At 56.0% G+C, this 21045-nt stretch overlaps 1 protein-coding gene across 1 annotated transcript in view; it reads left to right on the top strand.

Moving 5' to 3' along the window:
- Positions 1 to 21045, top strand: part of POLN (DNA polymerase nu) — an 84258-nt gene that overhangs the window by 49749 nt on the left and 13464 nt on the right. The window contains exons 15-18 of the mRNA XM_054581856.1: positions 8461 to 8518; positions 8960 to 9037; positions 9884 to 9998; positions 18849 to 18931. Of these exons, the coding sequence (XP_054437831.1) occupies positions 8461 to 8518; positions 8960 to 9037; positions 9884 to 9998; positions 18849 to 18931 (334 nt within the window). The remainder of the gene's footprint in view (positions 1 to 8460; positions 8519 to 8959; positions 9038 to 9883; positions 9999 to 18848; positions 18932 to 21045) is intronic.

Genomic DNA, 21045 nt, shown 5'->3' with positions numbered 1-21045 from the left:
TCAGTGGTCCCCTTTTATCTTTGCTGTGTGCTAGCAATAACTGCTCTGTCACTTCGGAGGCCACAGAACTCGCCTGTCATCTCTCAGAGCCTGTCCGCAAGCGCGTCGCAGCGTTGCAGTGCGGTGAGACACCTCGCCCCTGTTCCCCAGGCCTCCCCACTCTGGTCGTCATACGTTTGACTTCACACATAAGTTACAAATTCCACACCACGTTTTATCACTTTTTCTTAAATTGTCTATGACCTTTCTGATAGGTTCACATCAGAAGGGAAGCCTTGCGTGCCGAGGCACACCAGCACCTCCGCCACCTCCTGCCCGCAGCTGGGCCAGGCCTGGCTGGCACTGATGTCCTCCTCCTGCCGTGCAGCGTGGGGCTGTTGATGGCAAGGCCTTGCAGCTTTTGTACGTCCCAAAGTGTTTCTGTTTCACCTTTGTTTCTAAAAGGTACTTTTGTGAGGTTTGAAGTTCTCAGTTGAAAGTTTCTTCTATCAGCTTGGAAGACATTACTTTAATCCCGTTGTTTCTCATAACAAATCTACTGTCATCAAGTTTGTTTCTCTGTGACGTGTCTTTTTTTCTGGCTGTTATTAGATATTTTTCCTTATAAATCACTAGTTTTGAAACTAGTTTTGAAATGTGGTTATGATGTACCTTAGTGTAATTTTTTCACCTTTCTGTGTTTAAGGTTCATCGAGTTGGTTGGAAATTATTTAGACACATCCTGTTCTGTTCCGCCTTCTGTCTCCTCTAGAAACTCCACTTGTGTGCACGTGCTAGGCCCCTTGAACCGGGTCCCATAGTTCATTGAAACTCGTTTGTCTTCTTTTCCTTGGCTATTTTTTCCTGTTTCAATGTGGGCAGTTTCTGTTCCTGCGTCCTGTAGTTCACTCATCTTTTGTTACCTTCAATCTGATGTTAATCCCACTGAGTGTATTTTATTAAACATTATAGTTTTCATTTCTAGAAATTCAGTTCAGATCTTTTTTTTATGTCATCCGCATCTCTAATTTTTTCAATATATCGGATGCAGTTATAATAACTGTTTTCTGTGCTACCGTCCTTGTCTGTAATTCCAATGGCTGTGTCCACTACAGGTCAGAAGATTATTCTCATTATGAGTCTATTTTCCTGCTGTTTTGCACACCTGGTCATCGCGGTTTGGGTGCTGGACGTTGCAGATTTTCCGTGGCCGGGCCATGGACCTTCTTGGATTCCTGTAGGTACCCCTGGGACGAGCTCAGTTCCCTGGGAGTAGCATGTCGTTCTCCGGTCTTGCTTTTACGACGTATGAGTCAGGTCCGAGAAGTGCTCCATCCCTCGGGGCCCGTGAGCCCTGCCCCTGAGACAAGGCCTTCCAGCGAGTTCTGCCTGCTGTCCCGCGGCTGGGAGCCTCCGAGAGCGAGCGAGTGGCGGGAACAGGAGCCACCCCGGCCCCGTGTGAGTGTCCTGCACTGTTTTCTAATCCCTTTGGATGGGCTTTCCCTGGCCTTCAGCAGTTTCTTCGCATGCACCCCTTGACCTGTTCTCTGCTGGGCTCAAGAAGGGGGTCACTGGCCCTGGCTGGTGTGGCTCAGTGGATTGAGCTCTGGCCTGTGAACCGAAATGTTACCAGTTTGATCGCCAGTCAGGACACAGGCCTGGGTTGTGGGCCGGGTCCCCAGTAGGGGGCGCATGAGAGGCAACCCCACATGGATGCTTCTCTCTCTCTCTTTCTCCCTCCTTTTTCCTGTCTCTAAAAATAAATAAAACCTTTTAAAAAAGAAGGGGGTTGTTGTACACATTGTGTTTTTCTCAATATGAGGATGGCAGCACTTTGTTTTCAAATGTCTGCATTCCAAGGGGAAGTAGAAGGCCCCATCTAACAGTTCTCAGTCCAGCTAAAACCCTGCCTTCCTCATGTTCTCTGCGCATTGAGCAGCTCACTCACCGACGTTCGCTTTTTCAGAACCTCCGTCTCGCACCCGTTTTAGCCCCTGCCCCCGCCCTGTCCAGTGCTCATCACAGTGCGTTTTAACTGCCTGTGCGCTTCTGTGTCCTCCCTGGAGCAGAAGCTCTGTGAGGACTGGGACCCTTCTGCCTGCTTCCTGGCGTGTGTCCAGGCCTGGCTCCGCATCTGGGACATGGTGGGTACTGAGTAACTACTGAACGAAAGACTGGATGTGTGATCCATTCATTTTAAATTGATTTGAGAGAGAGAGAGGACAGGGGAGGCACCGAGGGGGGACGGGGGAAGAGAGAGAGAGAGAGAGAGAGACACGGGTTTGTTGTTGCGCTTATTCATGCATCATGGTTGCTGCTTGCATGTGCCCTGACCAGGGACCGGACCCGCAGCCTTGGTGCACCAACGCAACGCTCTAACTGGCTGAGCCTCCCGGCCGGGGCCAATGTGACCCGCTCCTGAGCTGTCACCCCGTCTCAGAGTCCTCTGGCTTGGGGTCCTCGCCCAGATGACAGCACGCTGGCAGCGTAGGCCCCGCCCCGCCCCACGCCCACGTGTCGCGCTCCTCGCACTGGTCAGCAGTCGGTCAGGGCGGCTTTTGTTTGTCTAAATTCCCCTCTGGCCCAGCCCCAGCCGCGTTCAAGGTCGCGCCCCTCAGCGCTGGTTTTGTCTGTCCCTCTTCGAGCTCTCGTGTTCGTTCTCCCTCCCCTGGGAAAGCGGGGGACCTTTGTCCCCTCCTCGCTTGCCCGGGCCACAGGCTTAGCCCGGCCTCACGATCGAATACCCGCTTATCAGGCGTGGCTTCGACGCCTGTCTCACATTTCTGCGGGGACAAGGCTGCTCTCGGTCAGAGGCCCGGCTCCGTGCGGCGCCGCCCGGGTGCTGGCTCCGCGAACCTGCGACTCCTCGGTCGGAACCCTGACCTCCCACAGGCATCCTCGTCGCCTCTTCCGTCTCCTCCTTCTTCCCGGTTAGTGTTTTGGAAAAAAAAATCATAATGTTACAGTTTTAACATATATTGCTTGGAAATGTTAAAATCCAAGCGTTCTTGAGATGGATTTTTGCTTTGTGGATTTTCCCCCTTAGTTTTCTTTACTTTTCTAACTGTATGTGCAATTTTTTGTGAGCATGTTTGGTGTCTGAGTTGGAGCCAAATTAAGATTTCGGTCCTATTATGGCTAATGCTTTGATCAGCTTTGTGACTCCTCAGCCCTTCCTGCGTCCCCTTGCCTGCAGCCGTCACTCCGGCTACGTCTGTTTAGACCCTTCTTCCTGGCCCGGGAGCCCCGAACCCGCCTCCCTGCAGCCCAGCCTCCTTCGCCTGGTTTCGGCCTGTCGCGCCCACCTGAGTGGCCTGTCTGTCAGGAAGCCTTGTCTCAGGCCCGCGCCAACCGCCCCTCCCACACCTCAGACACGCGCCCGTCCTGTGAGAAAGGCAGGTGTGCGGCCGGGACAGTGAGCGAGGCGGCCCATCCTCTGCCTCAGAGCAGCGACAGGGCTTGGTACCTTTTCCCAGGTGTGTTCTCAAACTGCTTCCCCCTTTACCGCAAACTTCGTGTTTATCATCCATTTTAACACGTTTCCTTATATAATAGGTGGGATTTTATACTATTTTCCGACTTTCCGTCCGTGGTGCCGTGTTGTGCTTCGCCACGCGGCTTGCTGTTTTCATGCGGCCTCAGGTGTGGAGATGCCCCGCGCGGACAGAAGCGGCTCCGGTCCGTGCCCCTTGGCGACTGCGTAGCATCTCACGGTGGAAGATGCCGGGCGGTTTCTCACCCGTCTCTGTTAGAAACAAGGCTGCAAGGAAAAGCAGTGCCGCGGTGGGTACGTGGGGGCGGGTACAGGTCTCTCTAGCGGGCCCCCAGCGTGGCCTGGCCGTGGGCGTGCGGGTGCTCCGCCTCCCCGACGTCACCCTCCGGAGGGGGACGCGCTCCCTTTCTACCTGCACACGCCCGGGCTCTGGCCGCTCTGCACGCTCTGCCGCGCCGGGACTCACTGCTTTTTGCCAGTTCCATGAGTGTGAATTCCTATCTTACTGCGGTTTAATCGGCATTTCTTTAATTACTGAGGAGGGTAAGTATATTTTCATCTGTATTGGTCGTTTGGGTTTCTTCAGTGGCTTCCCTGTTTATCTTCTTAGTCTGTTTTCAGTTTAGTGGTTTGCCTTTTATTAATCTGCCAAAGTTCTTTACATATTATGGATACTGCCCTTTTCTTTGCTTCTCTCCATGGTTTCCTTTTATCTTCTCTCCATGGGGATGGATGTGTCCCTCCGTGCAGCTTCCAGGACGTAGGAGGACGCACCTCCCACGCCCCGCCCTCAGCCGGCCTCCCCTTCTGCCTGCCGCCTTCTCCAGCCCCAGTCCCCACCCCTGCCCTCTCCTTCCTTCATTCGTCCATTCAGCAGACACCTGCTAGCACTGCCTGTGTGCCTGGCTGTTCAAGGTGTCACGCTGAAAGGGTCAAAACCTCTGCCCTCTGGGGGCGCGGTGGGGGGCGAGGACAGTGGGGAGACCACAAACATACTGAGGAAGTCATGTTGAAGTGTGGAAAACATGGAGTCGGGGGCAGGGACTGATGGAGGAGGCGACCACCAAACAAGAGCTTCAGGGGGGTGAGGGAGCCGGCCCCGCAGATGCCAGCGGAGGGGCCCCCACGGGACCCCAGCAGCACGCAGGGCCGAGGCGCACGCTGCCCTCGGGCTCCGAGCAGCAAGTGCGCGGCAGCTGCCAGCATGGGGAGGGTCCGTGCGGCCCCTGCTCTGTGCCCTGCACCGGCGGTCCTTCCTACGTTTCTGGTGCTGCGGGTTTTACTTGTTTCTCTTTCCCACGTGTTCTTAAGAAGTGGTTTCAGGAAGCGCTGGCGCTGTCTGATGGAGCCGTAGAGGCCACGGAGCCCTGGTTTTAGGCAGACGGGCGCTCGAATCCCAGCCCGGGTACTAGCAGTGTGACTCCGGCAAGTTACCCAACACCCGGGAACCTCCGCTCTCTCGTCCATGAAATGATAAAAATCATGTGTCTTTGCTGGGTTGTGATGAAAATTATTTTTCATTTCATTCATTCAGCTCTTTGTGGGTTGCTCCTGTGGCTAGGAAGGGACGTAGGCGCGGAACACTGGGGCGACGCCACAGGCCCGGCTGCCCCGGGGACCTGTGTCCTGCACAGGCAGCGTAGTGTCCGCTGTCCCCGCAGCCTGGGGACAATGCCCATGCAGCCTGGGAAAGTGCTGCTGCTGCCGCGCCTCCACATGCAGGTCAGGACCAGGGGAGCCCGCGCCTGAAGGCCAGCGGTGGCCCTCCTGATGGTCACTGCCACCCATTTCTTTCCCCGCCGACGGAGACGGGGCTGCCCTCCCTGTTACTGCTGCGTCCTCAGCAGCGCGGCCGGGCCGTGGGCAGCTGGCCGGGGGGCCGGCACTGATGCCCGGGCCCAGGGGGGGCTGAGCAGAAGGGCAGCAGCTCGCACTTTTTTTTCTGGACAGGAAGAAGTTAATCAGCTTGTTAGTCTTTTATAGGAACCAGTTTTGGGTGCCATTGATTCACTTCTGTTGCTTTTCTGTTTTGAATTTCATTCATTTTAACTTACTTTTCTGTGACTTGCATTGGAATTAATTTGCCTTTTTTTTTTTTCTTCTCCGTTCCCCTCGTTAGACACTGAGATCCTTGATTTGAGAACTCTCTCCCTTTCTAAGTGCTGCTTCGGCTACGTCCAGTACACGTCAATACTGTGTTTTCTTTTGCATTTGATTCAATACATTTCCTGAGTTCCCTTGAGAATCTTACCTTGACTCCTGGCTTAGGCAGCGTGTTATTCGATGTCCGGCTGTTTGGGAATTTTCTAGGTATCTCCCTGGTACTGGCTTGCAGGTTAAGTCCATTGCTGTCAGAGGACACGCGGGGCGTGCAGTGCGGCCTGCGGTGCGGCCTGTCTTGAGCCGCGCCCCTGCTCAGTTGAGAGCGTGCGTGTCCAGTCCTTCGGATGCCACGTCCTGCAAATCGCGGGCGGGGCGGCGGGGCGGCGGGGCGGCGGTATGTGGGGGGCGGGGCGGCGCTGTCGACCTTCCGCGGCCCCTGCCGGGGGCACCGCCGCTCGCCGGCCGGCGCCCGGGCAGCGGGTGTCCGTCTCTGAGGGCGACCGCAGCTGTGTCTGCTGTGTGTTACAGTTCCCTCTGCTCTCCCCATGCGTGTTCCTAGGTTCTGCTGTTCGACGTCTGCGCATGTAGAGTCATTACCTTTCCTCTGTAACTTTACCTTTCTGTCCTTGCGTACTGCTCTCGCTACACGCGGTGAGTTCCCTTCTTCCGGAGTCCCCTTTGTCTCGTCCTAACATTGCCGCTCCGGGTTTCTTCTAATCAGGGTTTTCATGGTGTCTCTTTTTTCACTAATTTGCTTTGAATCCCTCTAAACCATATTTAAAGTGGATTCCTTTTAGACAACAAATAGTTGGATCTTATATTTGCACAATCTAACAAAGTCTGCCTTTCAATTTGTGTGTTTAGAGGATTTAAGTTTCAGGTCATTGTTGATGCGGCTGGGTTTGGGTCTACCATTTTATTTTTTCATTTGTCCATTCTGCTTTTTGTTCCTCTGTTCCCTCTTCCCTGCCTTCCTTTGAATTATTGAATAAGTTTTAGAATTTCAATTTATATATTAGATTTTTTGGGCTAAATCTCATTGTATAATATTTTTAGTGATTCCTATGGGAGTTATAGTATACATACCAATTTTAACGTATTTTTAGACTTTATCACATCAAGTAAGTTGACATCCACTGTGAACATCCCCAGAAAGTATAATAACTTTTGCTTTTAACAGTTACAAATATCCCAGAGAACTTGAATGCAATGCAGTGCGTTCCATTTCTGTGGGTGCCGACCCTTTGGTTCACTCCTCACACCCGAAGTTCTCCGTTCACTCTGGAGACATTTCCCTGCGGCCCCGCCTCCAGAGCAGGTGTGCTGGCTGGCTCCGGGCCCCCTCAGGTTCACTCCGCGGGGTGTCCTTGGGGCCCCCACCCCGGAGCCCCCCACAGGAGGAAGCCCCGAGCGGCTGCCGGTTCCGCCCAGCCGGCCGTTCCCCGGCCGCCGCGCCACCGCAGTCCCCGCCGCTCCGGTGGGGCCGCCCCGCACCAGCTGTGCCGTCGCCCTGGCTGCTCTCAAAATTGTGTTCTAGCCTTTGGTTTTTAGCAGTTTGAGTGTGACATTTCCAGGCCTGATTGTCTTTTAATTTATCCTGTTTAGGCTTTTCAGTTTCTTGAATCTAAAATATATGTCTGTCACTAAATTTGGGGACATTCGAGCCATTATTTTTTTTTTTTCCCTGCACAAATATCTTTTTTCCCCTCCTTCAGGGGCTCAAATAACACAGTGATATTGTCCTTTTGATACAACCCCACAGGTCCCCAGAGCTCTGTTCATTTCCCCCCAATAGTTTCTCGTCTCCTTTGCGTTGGACGGTTCCTATTGATCTGTCCTCGAGTGCACTGGCCCTCTTCCTCTTTCATCTCTGTTCTATTACGGGCTTACTGTGTGAGCAGTAGTATTTTTTTGACGTCTCATGGGACTCTAATGTACAGACAACTGGAAAGCCACTAGCCTTGTACCTCCAGGCCCCTGTGTCCTCACCTTAGAGAGCGAGGGTGACTGTGCCTGCCCGCCACCGCCCAGGGCCACCGGGGCCTCACAGCGTGTTGTCCGAGATGCTCCACAGTTTGTACGGCGGCGCGTGTGACGAGCTCTAGGGAGACAGGACCAACCAATACCCAAGGAGTCCCACCACTGGGCAACGGGGCTGCCGTTGCTCAAGGCACCACCGAGGCCAAGAGGCCGACGTATTAGACGTTCCCAGGGTGCGAGCAGCGGATGCAGGCTAGAGCCCGCGTTTGGCGCAGGGCTGTGACCTGCCGCTATCGCCCCAGCCTGTGATGGCACTGGACAGACAGTGCCCAGGGGTTTTCAGGGGCTACAGACACATTTGCCATCAGCCACGGGGCTGGCACCCAGGGCCCAGAGCACCAGGGGAGGGGTGGTCAGGGAGAGAGACCGGAATGTTCAACTCCAAATACGTTGTTAAAGAAAAATGAAAATAAAACTTCACCAAAGTCTGTGTTTAGCATATTGCGTAGGAACTTTCCAGCTAACTAGGCTGATCTGTTGGCTGCCGGTTAAGAATGTGCGTGACTGCAATAGGGTCGCAGGCCCGAACCGCAAAGACTTGCTCTCGTGCTTGCTGAGCCCACTCAGCAGCGTGCCCACCGAAACTGCGCCTCAACATTAGCGGGTTGTATTTAAGGGTTAGTGTGGCTGTGCATAAAATTGTTAATGTTTAATAAAATGGGATGGATTTCAAATACCTTGAAGTGTGCAGATTAATTTCAAAGTAGATCTTTTAGCTAAAGCTAAATAATAATATTATTATATTATATTATTATATAAATATAAATAATATTTAATATTATTATTAAATATATAATAATATTATTATATATAAGAGAATAATAATATTCTCTTATTATTAACAGAATATCCAAGGAATCTCCAAGCACCCAATTCAAATTACCACACCTCAGAATTATAAAGGTAATGCATTTCTTTCTACTCTGCTGACGTCTCGGGCAGCATCTCTTAAAGGCCTGCAAGGGTCCGCGGCGGCTCCTCCAGTGCTTCCCAGGAGCTGCCCTCTGCGGGGGGAAGCACAGCTGGGGAGGCACGGCCCCTCCCCTCCAGCAGGTTGCAAGTGACAGTAGATGGTAATTACACAGAGGCAGCAGCTCCCCTCCTCCCATCTGTCCCCCCCGACAACCTCCCGATAGTGGAGAGACAACTATCGAGCTGGCTTGCATTAAAGTCTGAAAATTACTGGAAATGTTTGCAAAAGTGTACCTTTCTAAAAATGAATTCAGAAGTATCCGGAATCTAGACTCCTTTGACTTTAGGGCGATGTTAAAATCACTTTGTATGAGAAACGGCCATGGATGAGCTCATGGCCACGCTCACCCGTGCCCTGCACTCACGCCTCAGGGACGGAGGAGGACACCCTCACCATCGCCCCGAGGACTGTGTTCGTCGCGGCTGAAGGCCACAGCTTCCTGGCAGCAGGTACGGGCCAACCGCGGCTGAGGCGCTGCGTGTCCCTGTAGTTCACGTGAGGCGCTTCATACCATTAAACTGGTTTGAAATCAATTCGTTCAAAGGTTCTTACTGAAACTCACTCTTTAAGATAAACTCGAAGGCAGGTGTTTATGCAAGGCGAAGTGTTCTTACGCACAGTGAGGACGTGCAGGCCGGCTCGCAGGGCCCCTCGCCTCGCCCTGTCTAGATCACACATCCCCCCGCACCAGGGCCCGCTCACTCTGCCCCTCCGGCTGGCAGTGCGGGCCGCTCTGCTGTCCTCCAGCCCCCGGCCCTGCGTGGAAGCCTCGCCCCCGGATGGTGCCTTGCGCTCTCTTTGGCCTCCTCTGTGCCTTTGCTCGGACGGCATCGTCTTCATGAAGTGCACGTGGACCCCAGCACAGCGGCACTGCCTGTCCTCCCCCGCCCCCCGTGCAGCGTCTCACCTGCCACGCTCCCCGCCCCTCCCGGCGTGGGGGCTCCGCGAACAGAGGACTGTTGCCTGTTCATCAGCACCCCCCAAGCACACAGCCTGGCACACAGTAGGGCCTTTCTGCAATGCTGGTGTTCAGCATGAATGGAGAGATGAATGCAGCCCATCTGCCCCCCCGCCCTCCCGGAGGCGTTGCCGGCCTCACGGAAGGCTGAGGGGTCTCTTGGACTTGTAGACACGGGACAGCCAGTGGCCCTGTTGACCCAGGACCCTGGCAGAGCGGCGGAGGGTTGACCCTGATGCCAAGGTGGAGGGAAGGGGGAGCAGGCCTGGGGTGCGGGTGGCAACAAGGAGGGACATTGTCGGTAGATTCTGAATTAATGCGGAGTTCTTTCTCACAGACTTTTCGCAGATTGAATTGCGCATTCTTGCACACTTATCGGGGGACCCAGAGCTTTTGAAGTTATTCCAGGAATCTGAAAGAGATGATGTATTTTCTACCCTGACTGCACAGTGGTAAGATATGTGAGCTCACAATAGTATCAGATCTGCAGGAATGCCTGCATTTCAAAAGCCTGAAGTTATTCCAAGGCTATTTTCTTAAGAAAGAAATAATATTTTTCTCCAGAGGTTAATCTTTTTGAAATGAAGAGCAGATAACTGGGATGCCAAGAGTTTCCTAAATATGAAAACCGACGGTGCTTCACCACTAGAAAGGAAGTCTATGCTAAGGAGTGTAATAACAAGTGCTGGGAAAATTAAAAGTGCAAGTCACGCGTTCCCTCCAGATGGCCAGCTGCGTGAGGAGCGCAGGGCCCAGGGTGGCAGTCACCCTGCTGCCCCACGCCCACCGCATGGGCCCGGAGCACTTTGGGCTGCATGTGACGGTCCTGCCCACGGTGACTTACCCTCAAGAGAATCCCAGAGGCAGACGGCCTCAGGTGTCATTGGGCACGCAACAGTGTCACCCAAGACCTGCCCTTCTTTCTGTGTCAGTGTCGTTAGGATGCTGGTTTCTCCTGGCGGTGAAATCCCTGCCGCCTGTCTCCAAGGCAGAAGGGAGAGGGAAGGTGCAGGCTCTCCTCCCACCTCTTCCCTTTGGTCAGGAGGGTAAAAGCCCTGCCCCAGAGCCTGCTGCACACGACTGACTGCTACAGCTCACTTTGCAGACCCAGGGTGTCAGCTGGCATAGCTGCAAGAGAGGCTGGCAAAGGGAATGCTCTGGAAGAGAGTGGCACAGTCATAATTTCTCACCAAAGCCAGGCACATCACTGCCTGGAGCAAAGTCAGACTTGGCTGCGAGGAAGCAGAGCAGCCACAGTGGGCCGGCTGCTGGGAAGGTCACTGCTCTTGCAGCCGCTGCAACTACCGCCCTCTCCTCCCCTCAGCCTCTTCCCTGGTACCGCTCCCTCCTCTGGACCGCCTCACCATCCCAGCCGCCTGTGTTGTCACCCTGATCCCCTGCAGGAGTGACGCCAGAGACCACGCTCCACGAGGGCGGCTCCTCTGCGCCCTCCACCCCTGCCCTTCCCTCCTTGGACGCTCACCTCGGGGTCACCATTAGTGTCTTTTATGAAGGCGTGTGAGCCTTCTGAGGGCAGGGCCACCTCCCTTGGCTCAGTGCCGGTGCCGGCCCCTGCCCCTCGCTGCCTCCCACCCCCTCCAGCCACTAGTCTGGTCCAGGCCCACACGTGACCAGGCCTTTCCCTCCCGAGGGCTTGGGAAGCTTTCCCCGAGTGTCCATGAGGCTCGTCCCTCCTCTGCTCAGTGGTGGTCAGTGCATTCACAAGGTTGGCAGCCATCACCGCTCTCTAATTCCAGAACATTCCATCACCCCGAAGAGCAGCCCCACGCCGATTCTTCCCTGCCCCATGGAGACCGCTAACCTGCTTCCCGTCTCTCTGAATTTGTCGGCTCCAGACATTTCCTATTAATGGAATGATACAATATGTGACTTTTGGTGTCTGGCTTCTTTCACTGAGCGTAACGTTTTCAAGGGTCAGCCATGTTGTTCCATTTATCAGTACTTCACTCCTTTTTATGGCTGAATAACATTCCAATAGATGGAGCAATGTAGTCTATAAATTTCAGTGTACAAAAGCAACTAGCACTTCATTTGTTTACCCATTCATCAGTTTATGGATATTTGGGTCCTTTCCACCGTTTGGCTTTCATGAATAATACTGCTATGAACATTTATGTGCAAGTTTTTGTGTGGACATAGGTTTTCATTTCACTTGGATAAGTACCAAGGAGTGGCATTGCTGGGTCATATAGTAATTCTGGGGGTTTTTATTGTGGTAAGATAGCATGACATAAAATTAACCATTGTAGCCCAGGCCAGGTAGCTCAGTGGGTTGGAGCATCATCCTGATGCACCAGGGTTACGGGTTTGGTCTCGGGTCAGGAGACAACCAGTAAATGTGTGAATGGGTGGAACAACAGATCGATGTTTCTCTCTCTCTCTCTCTCACAATCTTTCCTTTTCTCCCTCTCCCTCTCTCTTTAAAATCAATGAATTAAAAAAAAATTACCATCTTAACCATTTTAAAATGTACAACACAGTGGCAACTATATTTTATTTTTTTGTGGAACTGTCAAACTAGTTTCCAAAATAGCCACACCGTTTCATGCTCCCACAAATAGTGCATGGGTTCACCCACGCGCTCGACACTCTTTAATGTCTGCCTTTCCAGCTCTCGCCACCCCAGTAGGTGTGGCGTGACATCTCCCTGGGGTTTGGATTTGCATCTCCCTGACGCCTACCAGTGTTCAGCATCTTCTCCTGTGTTCACCGCGTATTCTTTATCTTGGTCTCTTTTTCTCTTGTTACGCCTGGAGCAAAAGTGCACCCTCTGGTGTTTTTCTCCCCTCAGCTTTTTCTGCACTTCCTCCAAGAAGATGTCCTTCTGTTTCAATTCCCCTCCAGTTAGGATATAAGACAGTATAGAACTCTAAAGGCATGTAATCAAGCTACTCACACTCCTGCCCTATATCCACAGGCGTGGAGCCCTAGGAGACGGCCCCTGCCTTGGCAGAATGCTTACTGGGTTCGCCGTGAGCTCTGTTGCCGTCTCAGTGCTTCGATGGGACAGTGCCCTGGATACCCTCCCGCAGAGGGTGTGAGAGGCTCTGTCTATAGCTCAAGATAAGTGTTTGTGGAGATGACCGAGCATGTCCTTTGTTCAGTGGGCCCAAAGCCACATCAGCTATTGCTAACCAAGTATTACAGCAAAACATTTTGTCAAAGTATGAGGCAAAGGATGCATACAAAGCAGTGCCAAGAGGGAAATGTATAGCACTGAATGGTCAGGTTAAAAATGAGGAAAGATCTCAATTTGTCTGTGAAACCAGTACTACCCTGATACCTAAACCAAACAAAGAGAGTAAAATTAAATAAAACAAACCTCACTCCAGACCCATATCACTCAGAACTTGGATGCAAAGCCCTCAACAAAATGCTAGCACACCAAATCCAACAATGTCTAAAAGTAAGTACACTGTGGGTCCAAGTGGGACTTGTTCCAAGTGTGCGAGCCTGGTTACATGTTTGAAAATCAGTGTAACCCGCCACATGATCAAGCTAAAGAATAAAAATAATGCGACTATATCCGTTGACCCAGACAAAGCATTTGACAAAATTCAGTGACCGTTTATGTTCACAATTCTCTGGAAGTTAGAGAGAGGAACAACCACAACTGGATAAGCAACATCTACAAAAAAACCCTACAGCTAACAGCATATTTAATTGTGAAAGGCTGACTGGTTTCCCCCTAAGATCAGGAACAACTTACTAACATTGAATCCTGATGTTCTAGCCATTGACTAAGGCAAGAAAAAGAAACAAATCATATACAGATTAGAATGGATGAAATAAAACTTTTTATTTGCAAATGACATGATTGTCTATATAGAAAACCCAATTAATATACAAGAAAAATATTAACTTCTAGAACCAATAAGTTCAGCAAGGTCATGAGACACAGTATCACCACAAAAATCAAGCATTTCTGTAAAATGACAACATGCAGAAACTGAAATTTAAAAAGCAATACCATTTACAGTCACTCCAAAGATAAGGAAATGCCTAAGCATTCAGTTAACACAATCAGTACAGGATCGCTGTGTCTAAAATTACAAAGTGCTGATGAAAGAAGTCCAAGGTCTAACAAATGGAGAGGCGCCCTGTGCTCGTGGAATGGAACGCTCGATGTCATCAATGGCTCGGTTTGCCCTCAATCCACGGATTTAATGGAACCTCTATTAAAACCCAAGCAAGTTTTAGGATAGACAAGCTTATTTCTAAATTTACATGAAAAGGCGCAGGCCCAGACGAGCTGCAATGATCTTGACAAAGAAAAAGGTGGGAGGAATCGCTACCCGACATTAAGACTCAATACGGAGGAACCACGAGAGCACGGTGCTGCTGACGGAGGGGCGGACACCGGGACCCGTGGGACGGAAAGGGGGCCCGGAAAGCGACCCACGCAAATACGCGCAACGGGTTTTTGAAAAAGGTTTAAAGTATCAGGCAGAAAATAATTCTCTTCAGATTCCTGTTCAGCTGCTCACTCATAAAGCCAGCTTGAGAAATTCATGTCTACTTGGCTATTGTTCGTCGCTCCTGCATTTTATTAGCTTGTATATGAGGTCTGTCCGGAAAAAGTCCAGCCATTGTGCCTATAACGAGAATGGTGTGCTCAACGCTGATGCCACCTGGCAGCCAAGGGGAGGGGACTGGAACGCGCATGCGCGAACAGTGACGCTTCGCCGTCCAGGCTGCTGTGCAGCTTTCTCTACAGGGATCGTGGCACGTCTGCCTGATGAGGTGGTTTCCTAAAAGCTTCTCAAAATGCAAATTAAAAAGGCAATCCTTACAGCTGTGCATGCAACTCAACATTTTCAGACCGAAACTTGAGAGTTTTCCACTGCAGAATACATGTGTTTTTCTCTGCTTAACACTTCTCTGCGATGTCCTCTTTAAGGCGATCACGTTAGAGTGTGTTGCTGGCCACCCCCCTCCGGGAAGGTGGTGCTTCCCTGCCCAGCAGCTGTCAGACGTGGGCATGCGACTTGTTCTGGCTCATAAAATATCAGCAAAAGTGACATGTGTCACTCTTAAGCTGAGGCTTCACGGAAGTGCACCAATGTCTCCGGACCCCTTCTGTCAGCACGCCTGGCCACCTGAGCGAGGCTGCTCCGTCCTGCCGCGCGGCGAGAGGCGGAGCAGCACGACGGGACGCCGTGAGGACGAGAGAGGAGCCGCGCTTGCTGTGGGCAGTGGCTCTGGGGGACGGTGTGCCGGGACCCCTTGGCCTGCTGCCAGATCTGCGGGGCCTGGGGCCAGAAGCAAGAGGCTGCTCTCACGGATCCTAGCGCATGTGGCTTCCGGGCTGGGTGGCAGGCCGTGAGGGGATGTTTACTGGAAGCTGGAAGGCAGCATTTGGCAAATGGTGTAACATGTGGCAAAATTGTCACCTGTGATAACTTGCGAGGCAGACAACATCCTAACGCGCTGAGGCTGTAGGCAGACTGGGCCAGCAGAGTGCTAGACCGTGCCCTGGTTGCCGTGGCCAGCGGGGGGCAAGTCCTCTGATAAGAAACAAACTCAGACGAAGGCACAGTTGTGGGTGAGCCCCACGATCCGTGTGCAGAAGGTTCGATTCTAGAGCCGGGGCCCCCAACCCTTGGGGCTTCCGGGAGTTGGTGCCCAACCTCTTCCTCACTCCCGCGCTTGGAGTTGTAGCCGGAGCCTCCGTGGGGACTTTCCGTCCAGCTCAGCGCCTGTTTGCAGGGACGTGGCAGAGCCCACAGGAGGGGAGGCGAGGCCGCGGGCCCTGCGGCAGTGGCAGCGCCTGGAGGACCGGCCCTGGGGGGGCAGAGCGCCAGGAGGGGAGGCGAGGCCGCGGGCCCTGCGGCAGTGGCAGCGCCTGGAGGACCGGCCCTGGGGGGGGCAGAGCGCCAGGAGGGCCAGCAGGGGCTGGAGCTGCGGCGTGGAGGTCGCAGCTCCCATGAGGCACGGGGACGCTCGGGCCCCTCTCCCCCCCCCACTGCGCCGTCAGCGGTGTCCCTGTTGGCCTAAGCCAGGGGAAGCTGGTGGCCCCCGGGGCCATCCCGGGACAGGGGGCACTGCAGGGTTTAGGGCGGCGCCACAGGAACCCGCTGAGGGGACGTCAGGGAGGGGACTGCGCCGCCGCCCACTGTGTCCTGACGGAGCCGGTGGAGAGCGAGGCCGGCACGGGGGGCGGGGCGGGGGGGCAGGGGGGCGAAGGCCCCAGGCCCTCCCGTGCAGAGCACCTTGGTGTGAAGGTGAGAGCAGCTGGGAGGAGCGTATCCCCGCACTGCAGTGTGGGAGACCTTGGGGTGGCGGCGGCACCTGTGTCCTGAGCTCCAGGCCAGCAGTCCCCGTTCTCGCAGTGGGTGCCCCGCTGTGCCCTGACTGCGCAAGCTCAGCAGGCCCGCAGAGGGCTTCCCTCCCGCACTGCATTCCAGCCGACTTGCGCTCCCTCCCCCGCAATCTCCTGCGCCCGCTGCTGTGGTCAGTGCCTGACCGCCCAGGGCAGACTGCCCCCAGGCGTCCCCGCTGCCTCCACCTTATCTCTCTCCGATGCAGTCTGAACACAGGACCCCACTGGGCCGTCACTGGCTGAGAACACTCAGCCCCCGAGCCGGCCGTGGCCACCCAGCGGGACCCCCAATGTGCCCTGGGAAACTCAGGAGCAGATACGCTGCTGCCGTGCTGCTGCTCACGAAGGCACCTGCCGACCGGGACAGGAGCAAAAGCGTCCCGCGTGAAGGTGGCGGCTCCCTGCTGGGAGGCCACGGGCGTCAGCGAAAGGAAACTCACACCGAGGGCCTGGGGGAAGACGGGGAGGCGAGGCCAGGCCGAAGGGCAAGTGGAGGCAGAAAGAGTCCGTGAAAAAGGCACAGCACCCTTTTCACTGACAGCGAAATATCTGAGCGCGAGATCCAGATGGAGAAAAGGCAGAGAAACGCAGAAACGGCAGTCGGAGACCTCCCTCTGTCAAGATGCCCCTCCTCCTCCTGTTGACGTGTACGCAGAGAATGTGCTTGTCCGAATATATCGAAGTTTTCAGTAACTAGACAAGCTAACCTGCTGTTTACGATGCAGAAGAATCCAGCTGATCATGGAAAAAGTTTAAAGAGGAATAGGGAGGAAACCCAAGTCTTACCAGACTCTCAGGTATCTTATTAAAGGCACAGTTCTGAAACGTCATGTGGATGCAAAATGGAATAACACAGTGGTTGAAAAAACAACTTCCAAAAGCAGGCCCACGCATCCGGGAACCCGTGCGTGGTAACAGAGACGCCAACGCAGCGGCAGGCTCCCGAGTGACTTGCTGGGTGCCCGGGGCCTGGAGCCGGGCTTCTGCGGAGCCGGGGCTGTGTGGACAGGAAGGGGGTTCTTCAGCGCAGCGGCCAGCCTTACAGGTGTGGACGCGGATCGGGGTACAGACCTGCTACCTTTGGCATCGTTCCCTGGGCAAGAGATTTTCAAGGCGACCTGTCAGAACGACAGGAGTCTTTTGAGATGATTCTCACAGGACACAGCAACCAATGCTGGCGTCGGGGCACCTTGCAAGACTTCCTGGGGAAATCCGGGGTGAGGGCGAGGGCAGGGAGGGAGCCCCTGCCACGTTCAACGGGGGCCCGGCAGGAGGCCCGCTGGGGCCTGTGGGCGGCACCCTGCACGGCTGCAGGGGACACCCCTTCGCTCTTTCTTGAGGCTCCTGTTTGTGGGTTTTTAAAGATTTTTTCAAAATCCTAACCCAAGGGCATTTTCCCTTTTTTTTTTTTTTTTTTTTTTGGAGAGACATCCATCTGTTGCCTCTCGTACCTGCAGCTGAGGCAGCACCCTGACTGGGGATCAAACTGGCAACCTTTCGGTTTACAGGGTGACATGCCAGCCAGCTGAGCCACACCCGCCGGGGTCTGTTCATGGTTTTTCACCATGAAGACGTAGTGTTTGAGGAACAGGCAGCGGCTGACAGCCAAGCAGAGGCTGAGTCCAGAAAGGGCCGCTCGGGCCCCGGCCGGGCCGCTCATCCCCCTACGCCAGGACGGCGGGTCTGACCCCGGCCAGGGCCCGCACGAGACTCATTCAGGGGTCCCGGCTGGTGTGGCTCAGTTGGCGGGGCGTCGTCCTGTAGACGGAAGTGTCGCAGGTTCAGTTCCCAGTTAGGGCACATGCCTGAGCTGCGGGTTCAGTCCCGGGTTGGGGAGCATATGAGAGGTAACTCATGTCTCTCTCCCTTTCTTGCCCTTCCCCTCTCTCAAAAAATGAGGTTTTCTGGGGTTTGTTTTTTTTTAAAGAATCAACTAATCAATACATTAATAAGTGGAACAGCAAATCCATGTTTCTCTCTCTCCCTTCCTGTCTAAAATCAATAAATAAAATGTAAAAAAAGAAAAGGGCCCCTCGGAACAGTGGGAGGGCTGTGGTGCTTTCGCTGGGCCCGCCCCTCCGGCTGCGCAGCCTGGCGCCCGGTGCGGCCCCTGGCCCCGGCTCCGGGGGAGCAGGTCCTCCTGCTCGCAAAGAATTGTGTCTGCAGGTTGTGACCGGCCCGGGGGCCTGAGGGGCTGACATGGGTGGGCCCCTGACTGAGGACTCATCTGGGGCCCGGGAGGGGGTTGGCGTTGCTGAGAACTCTGTAAGGCAAACGTCCTGCAAGCCACAGGGCCCGAAAGCTTGGGGAGCGGCCCGGAGAGGTTCTGTGGGAGACAGCAGCAGGCCGAGGCCCGAGGACACCGGGCGTGTGGAAAGCCCCATCCCGTGCATGCCCGGGGCCGCTCCCCTGCTCGAAAACCCGGAGAAGACCCTGAGCTGTCCGGTGGGGCTGCTGGCCGGGCTGGGTGAGGGCCGCACGCGCCTCCCATGGACCAGCCCAGAGCCAACCCCCACACGGGGGACTGGTTCCTTCCACCGCTCAGATGGTCAGACGGTGCGCTGACCCTTGTTCTGAGTGTTTGAGCCCCAGGATGGGCGCAGCCGCCCGGCTGCTCGCCCAGGCCCGCAGGCAGACAGGACACGCGCTGGGAGCAGGCCGTCCTCCGGCGGCAGGCGCTCCTTGCGGAGCGCGCGCTCGGGTCTGCTTTGTGGGCGTTCCGCGTCTCGGCCTGCTTGCAGCCGCTCCGGCCCCCTGGCCAGCACCCGTGGAGGGACCGTGCGGGGGGTCGGATGCCGCAGAAGTGGGCGTCTCCCCACCCGTACGACAGGCTGACTTTGAAACGGTTAAGAACCAGAGAAAGAGCCACGCGGGGCTGGTGGTGCGCGTGGTTGGACTCTGGTGGCCGCTCGGCAGACGGGCGCGACATGTGTGACAGTGTGTCCCCCGCTCCCCGCAGGAAGGACATCCCCGCAGACCGTGTGACGCACAAAGACCGAGAGCAGACCAAGAAGGTGGTGTACTCCGTGGTCTACGGGGCAGGTAGGCCGCGGCCGCGCCTGGAGAGGTCGTCCTCTGCCCGCGCGGCTCCGTGTGTGCGCCCCCGGGTGTCTCTGCACAAACGCCGATGAGGGTTGCCCCCACCCGACCCGCGCGGCCCCCAGCCACTCAGTCCTCAGGCGCCCTTCCCAACGAGGGGCCGGGCACATGAATGAGTGTCCACCAAAGCCGCCCAGCTGGGGGGCGTTGCAGGGCCCACCCCTGCGGCACACAGCTCGCTGGGCGCCATTTCTGTGCCTTGAGATGCCCAAGGAGGCCCTCCCCCGCCCCCCCCCCCCGCTCCAGCCCCAGGGCCCAAGGCGCGTCCCCATCCACTGACCCGCCCTCCCCTCCCCCTGGGCTTTCTCCCCTTTGGCCACGCTGAGTCAGCGGGGCCTCATGTCCCCACAGGAGAGCGAGGGAGCAGCCAGGGAGGCTGTGGACAGCCACCCTCTCCTTAAGGAAGGGCCCAGGTGGCTGCGGCCAGGCCCGTGCCACTGCCTCGCCCCCGGCTCAGGTGGCTCAGATGCAGGCCAGCGCTCGCTCCCTGCCCGCGGCCCTGTGCACACAGGAAAGGCAGCAAGGCTGACCCAGCGTCCGCGCAAGACTATCCGGCAAATGCACAGTCAGCAATACGTTAGGTCCCCCTTGTGCCTCCAGAGTCCCTCCCCCGGCCTTGGGCGGCTTGCTCTGGAAGCCACCTCAAACCAGCGAGGCTGGCCCCTCTGTGGGAACCCCTTGAGCCCTGCCCCACCCCCATGCACAGAGCTCGCCCTCACTTCGGTCAGGTCCTCACTCAGCTGTCCCCCTCCCAGGCTTCCTGAGCAGCGTGACTGACCCATCTGTCATTTCCCCATTACTGTGGGTCAGGAGTCTGGGCACGGCTTGGCTGGGTCCTCTGCGGGGCCACAGTCAGGGTGCCGGTGGGGCTCGGCGGGGGGAGCACTCGGCAGGCCTCCTGTTCTGGCTGGCGGTCAGCCCCGAGGGGCAGCCTTCAGTTCCCGCTGCGCGGGCCGCCCCGTCCAGGCAGAGCCTACAGCGTGGGCCCCCGTCCTCGGGGCCAGCAAGGAGGGGCGACGCCCGCCTGCCCGCAGACGGCACTCTGCCCTCGCGGGAGGCCGCCTCACCGCCCCGGCCCGTGCTGTGGTGGGTTAGAAGCAGGGCAGGCCTGCCCGCCCTGCAGGGAGTGGCCCACGAGGCCGGGGAGACCGCTGCCTCCCTCCCCCAGCGCCCGGGCTCTGCTGTGCTCGGCCGCCCCGCCCCCACGCGCCCTGCGGCCTGAGCTCCCGCCAGCCCTCCTGGCGCAGGCACAGCCAGTCCCCCTGGCAGAGCACATCACGGAGCGGGCGGCTTCCGCCCTACTTTGGAGGACGTTTTGTGTGCACAGTTTTTGGGCAACTGACTAAGCAACTGAACTGAGTGGGTGGCAGCAGGGTGACACCAGCTGCTGCTCTGTCACCTGCTCCCGGCCTCCTCTCCACTGTGCCCCTGCTCCCCCGAGTCTCTGTCTGGTCGCGAGCAGCACTCCGCCAATCACACTAGGTCCTGGTGCCTGGCGACCTTGTCCAGACTCACGTGCTCCAGGGGCACCCCTGGCGCGGCTCTGCCCTTGGGGGCCACTTCCTCTTCCCCCGCCAGGCAGCTCAGGGGGTCCTGACTCTTCTCTCCTGGCTCTGTGACCTTCTACAAGGCCCTCTGCCTCTCTGAGCCCCAGTCACCAGCTCGAGTAATGGGGGGGGTCCTTGGAGCAGCACCCGGCGCCGTCTAGCTCCCCTTGAGCATCTGCCACCACGCCTGGGTCCTCCCTCCGTTCAGCGCTGGGCCAGCGCGCAGCCCCGGTGGCTGGCAGCGCTGTGGGGTGGCAGCCGTCACCTCAGAACCAGCTGGGCGAGAGGCAGCTGGGTACGGGGCTTCGTGAGGACAGCAGGGTTCGCCCCCCACTCCCCCGACGCACCCGGAGTCCGTCCTCGCTTGTGTCGGTTGGGCACCTTCTGGACTATTTGCCCTATTTTTTCTGGAGAGGAAAAGAGCTCCCCTTTGTAAGTGAGCGGTGAGTCATTAGCTGTGATGTTGGTGAGAAGGGTAATTTGCCGTGTTTAGCCCAGGCGGGGACAGAG

Source organism: Pteronotus mesoamericanus, unplaced genomic scaffold (genome assembly GCF_021234165.1).
Source record: "Pteronotus mesoamericanus isolate MK-2021 breed Mesoamerican mustached bat unplaced genomic scaffold, CSHL_Meso_final contig_68, whole genome shotgun sequence".
Lineage (NCBI taxonomy): Eukaryota > Metazoa > Chordata > Mammalia > Chiroptera > Mormoopidae > Pteronotus > Pteronotus mesoamericanus.
Note: the sequence above shows the minus strand (reverse complement) of the source record. Positions and strands in the feature narration are given on the sequence as shown.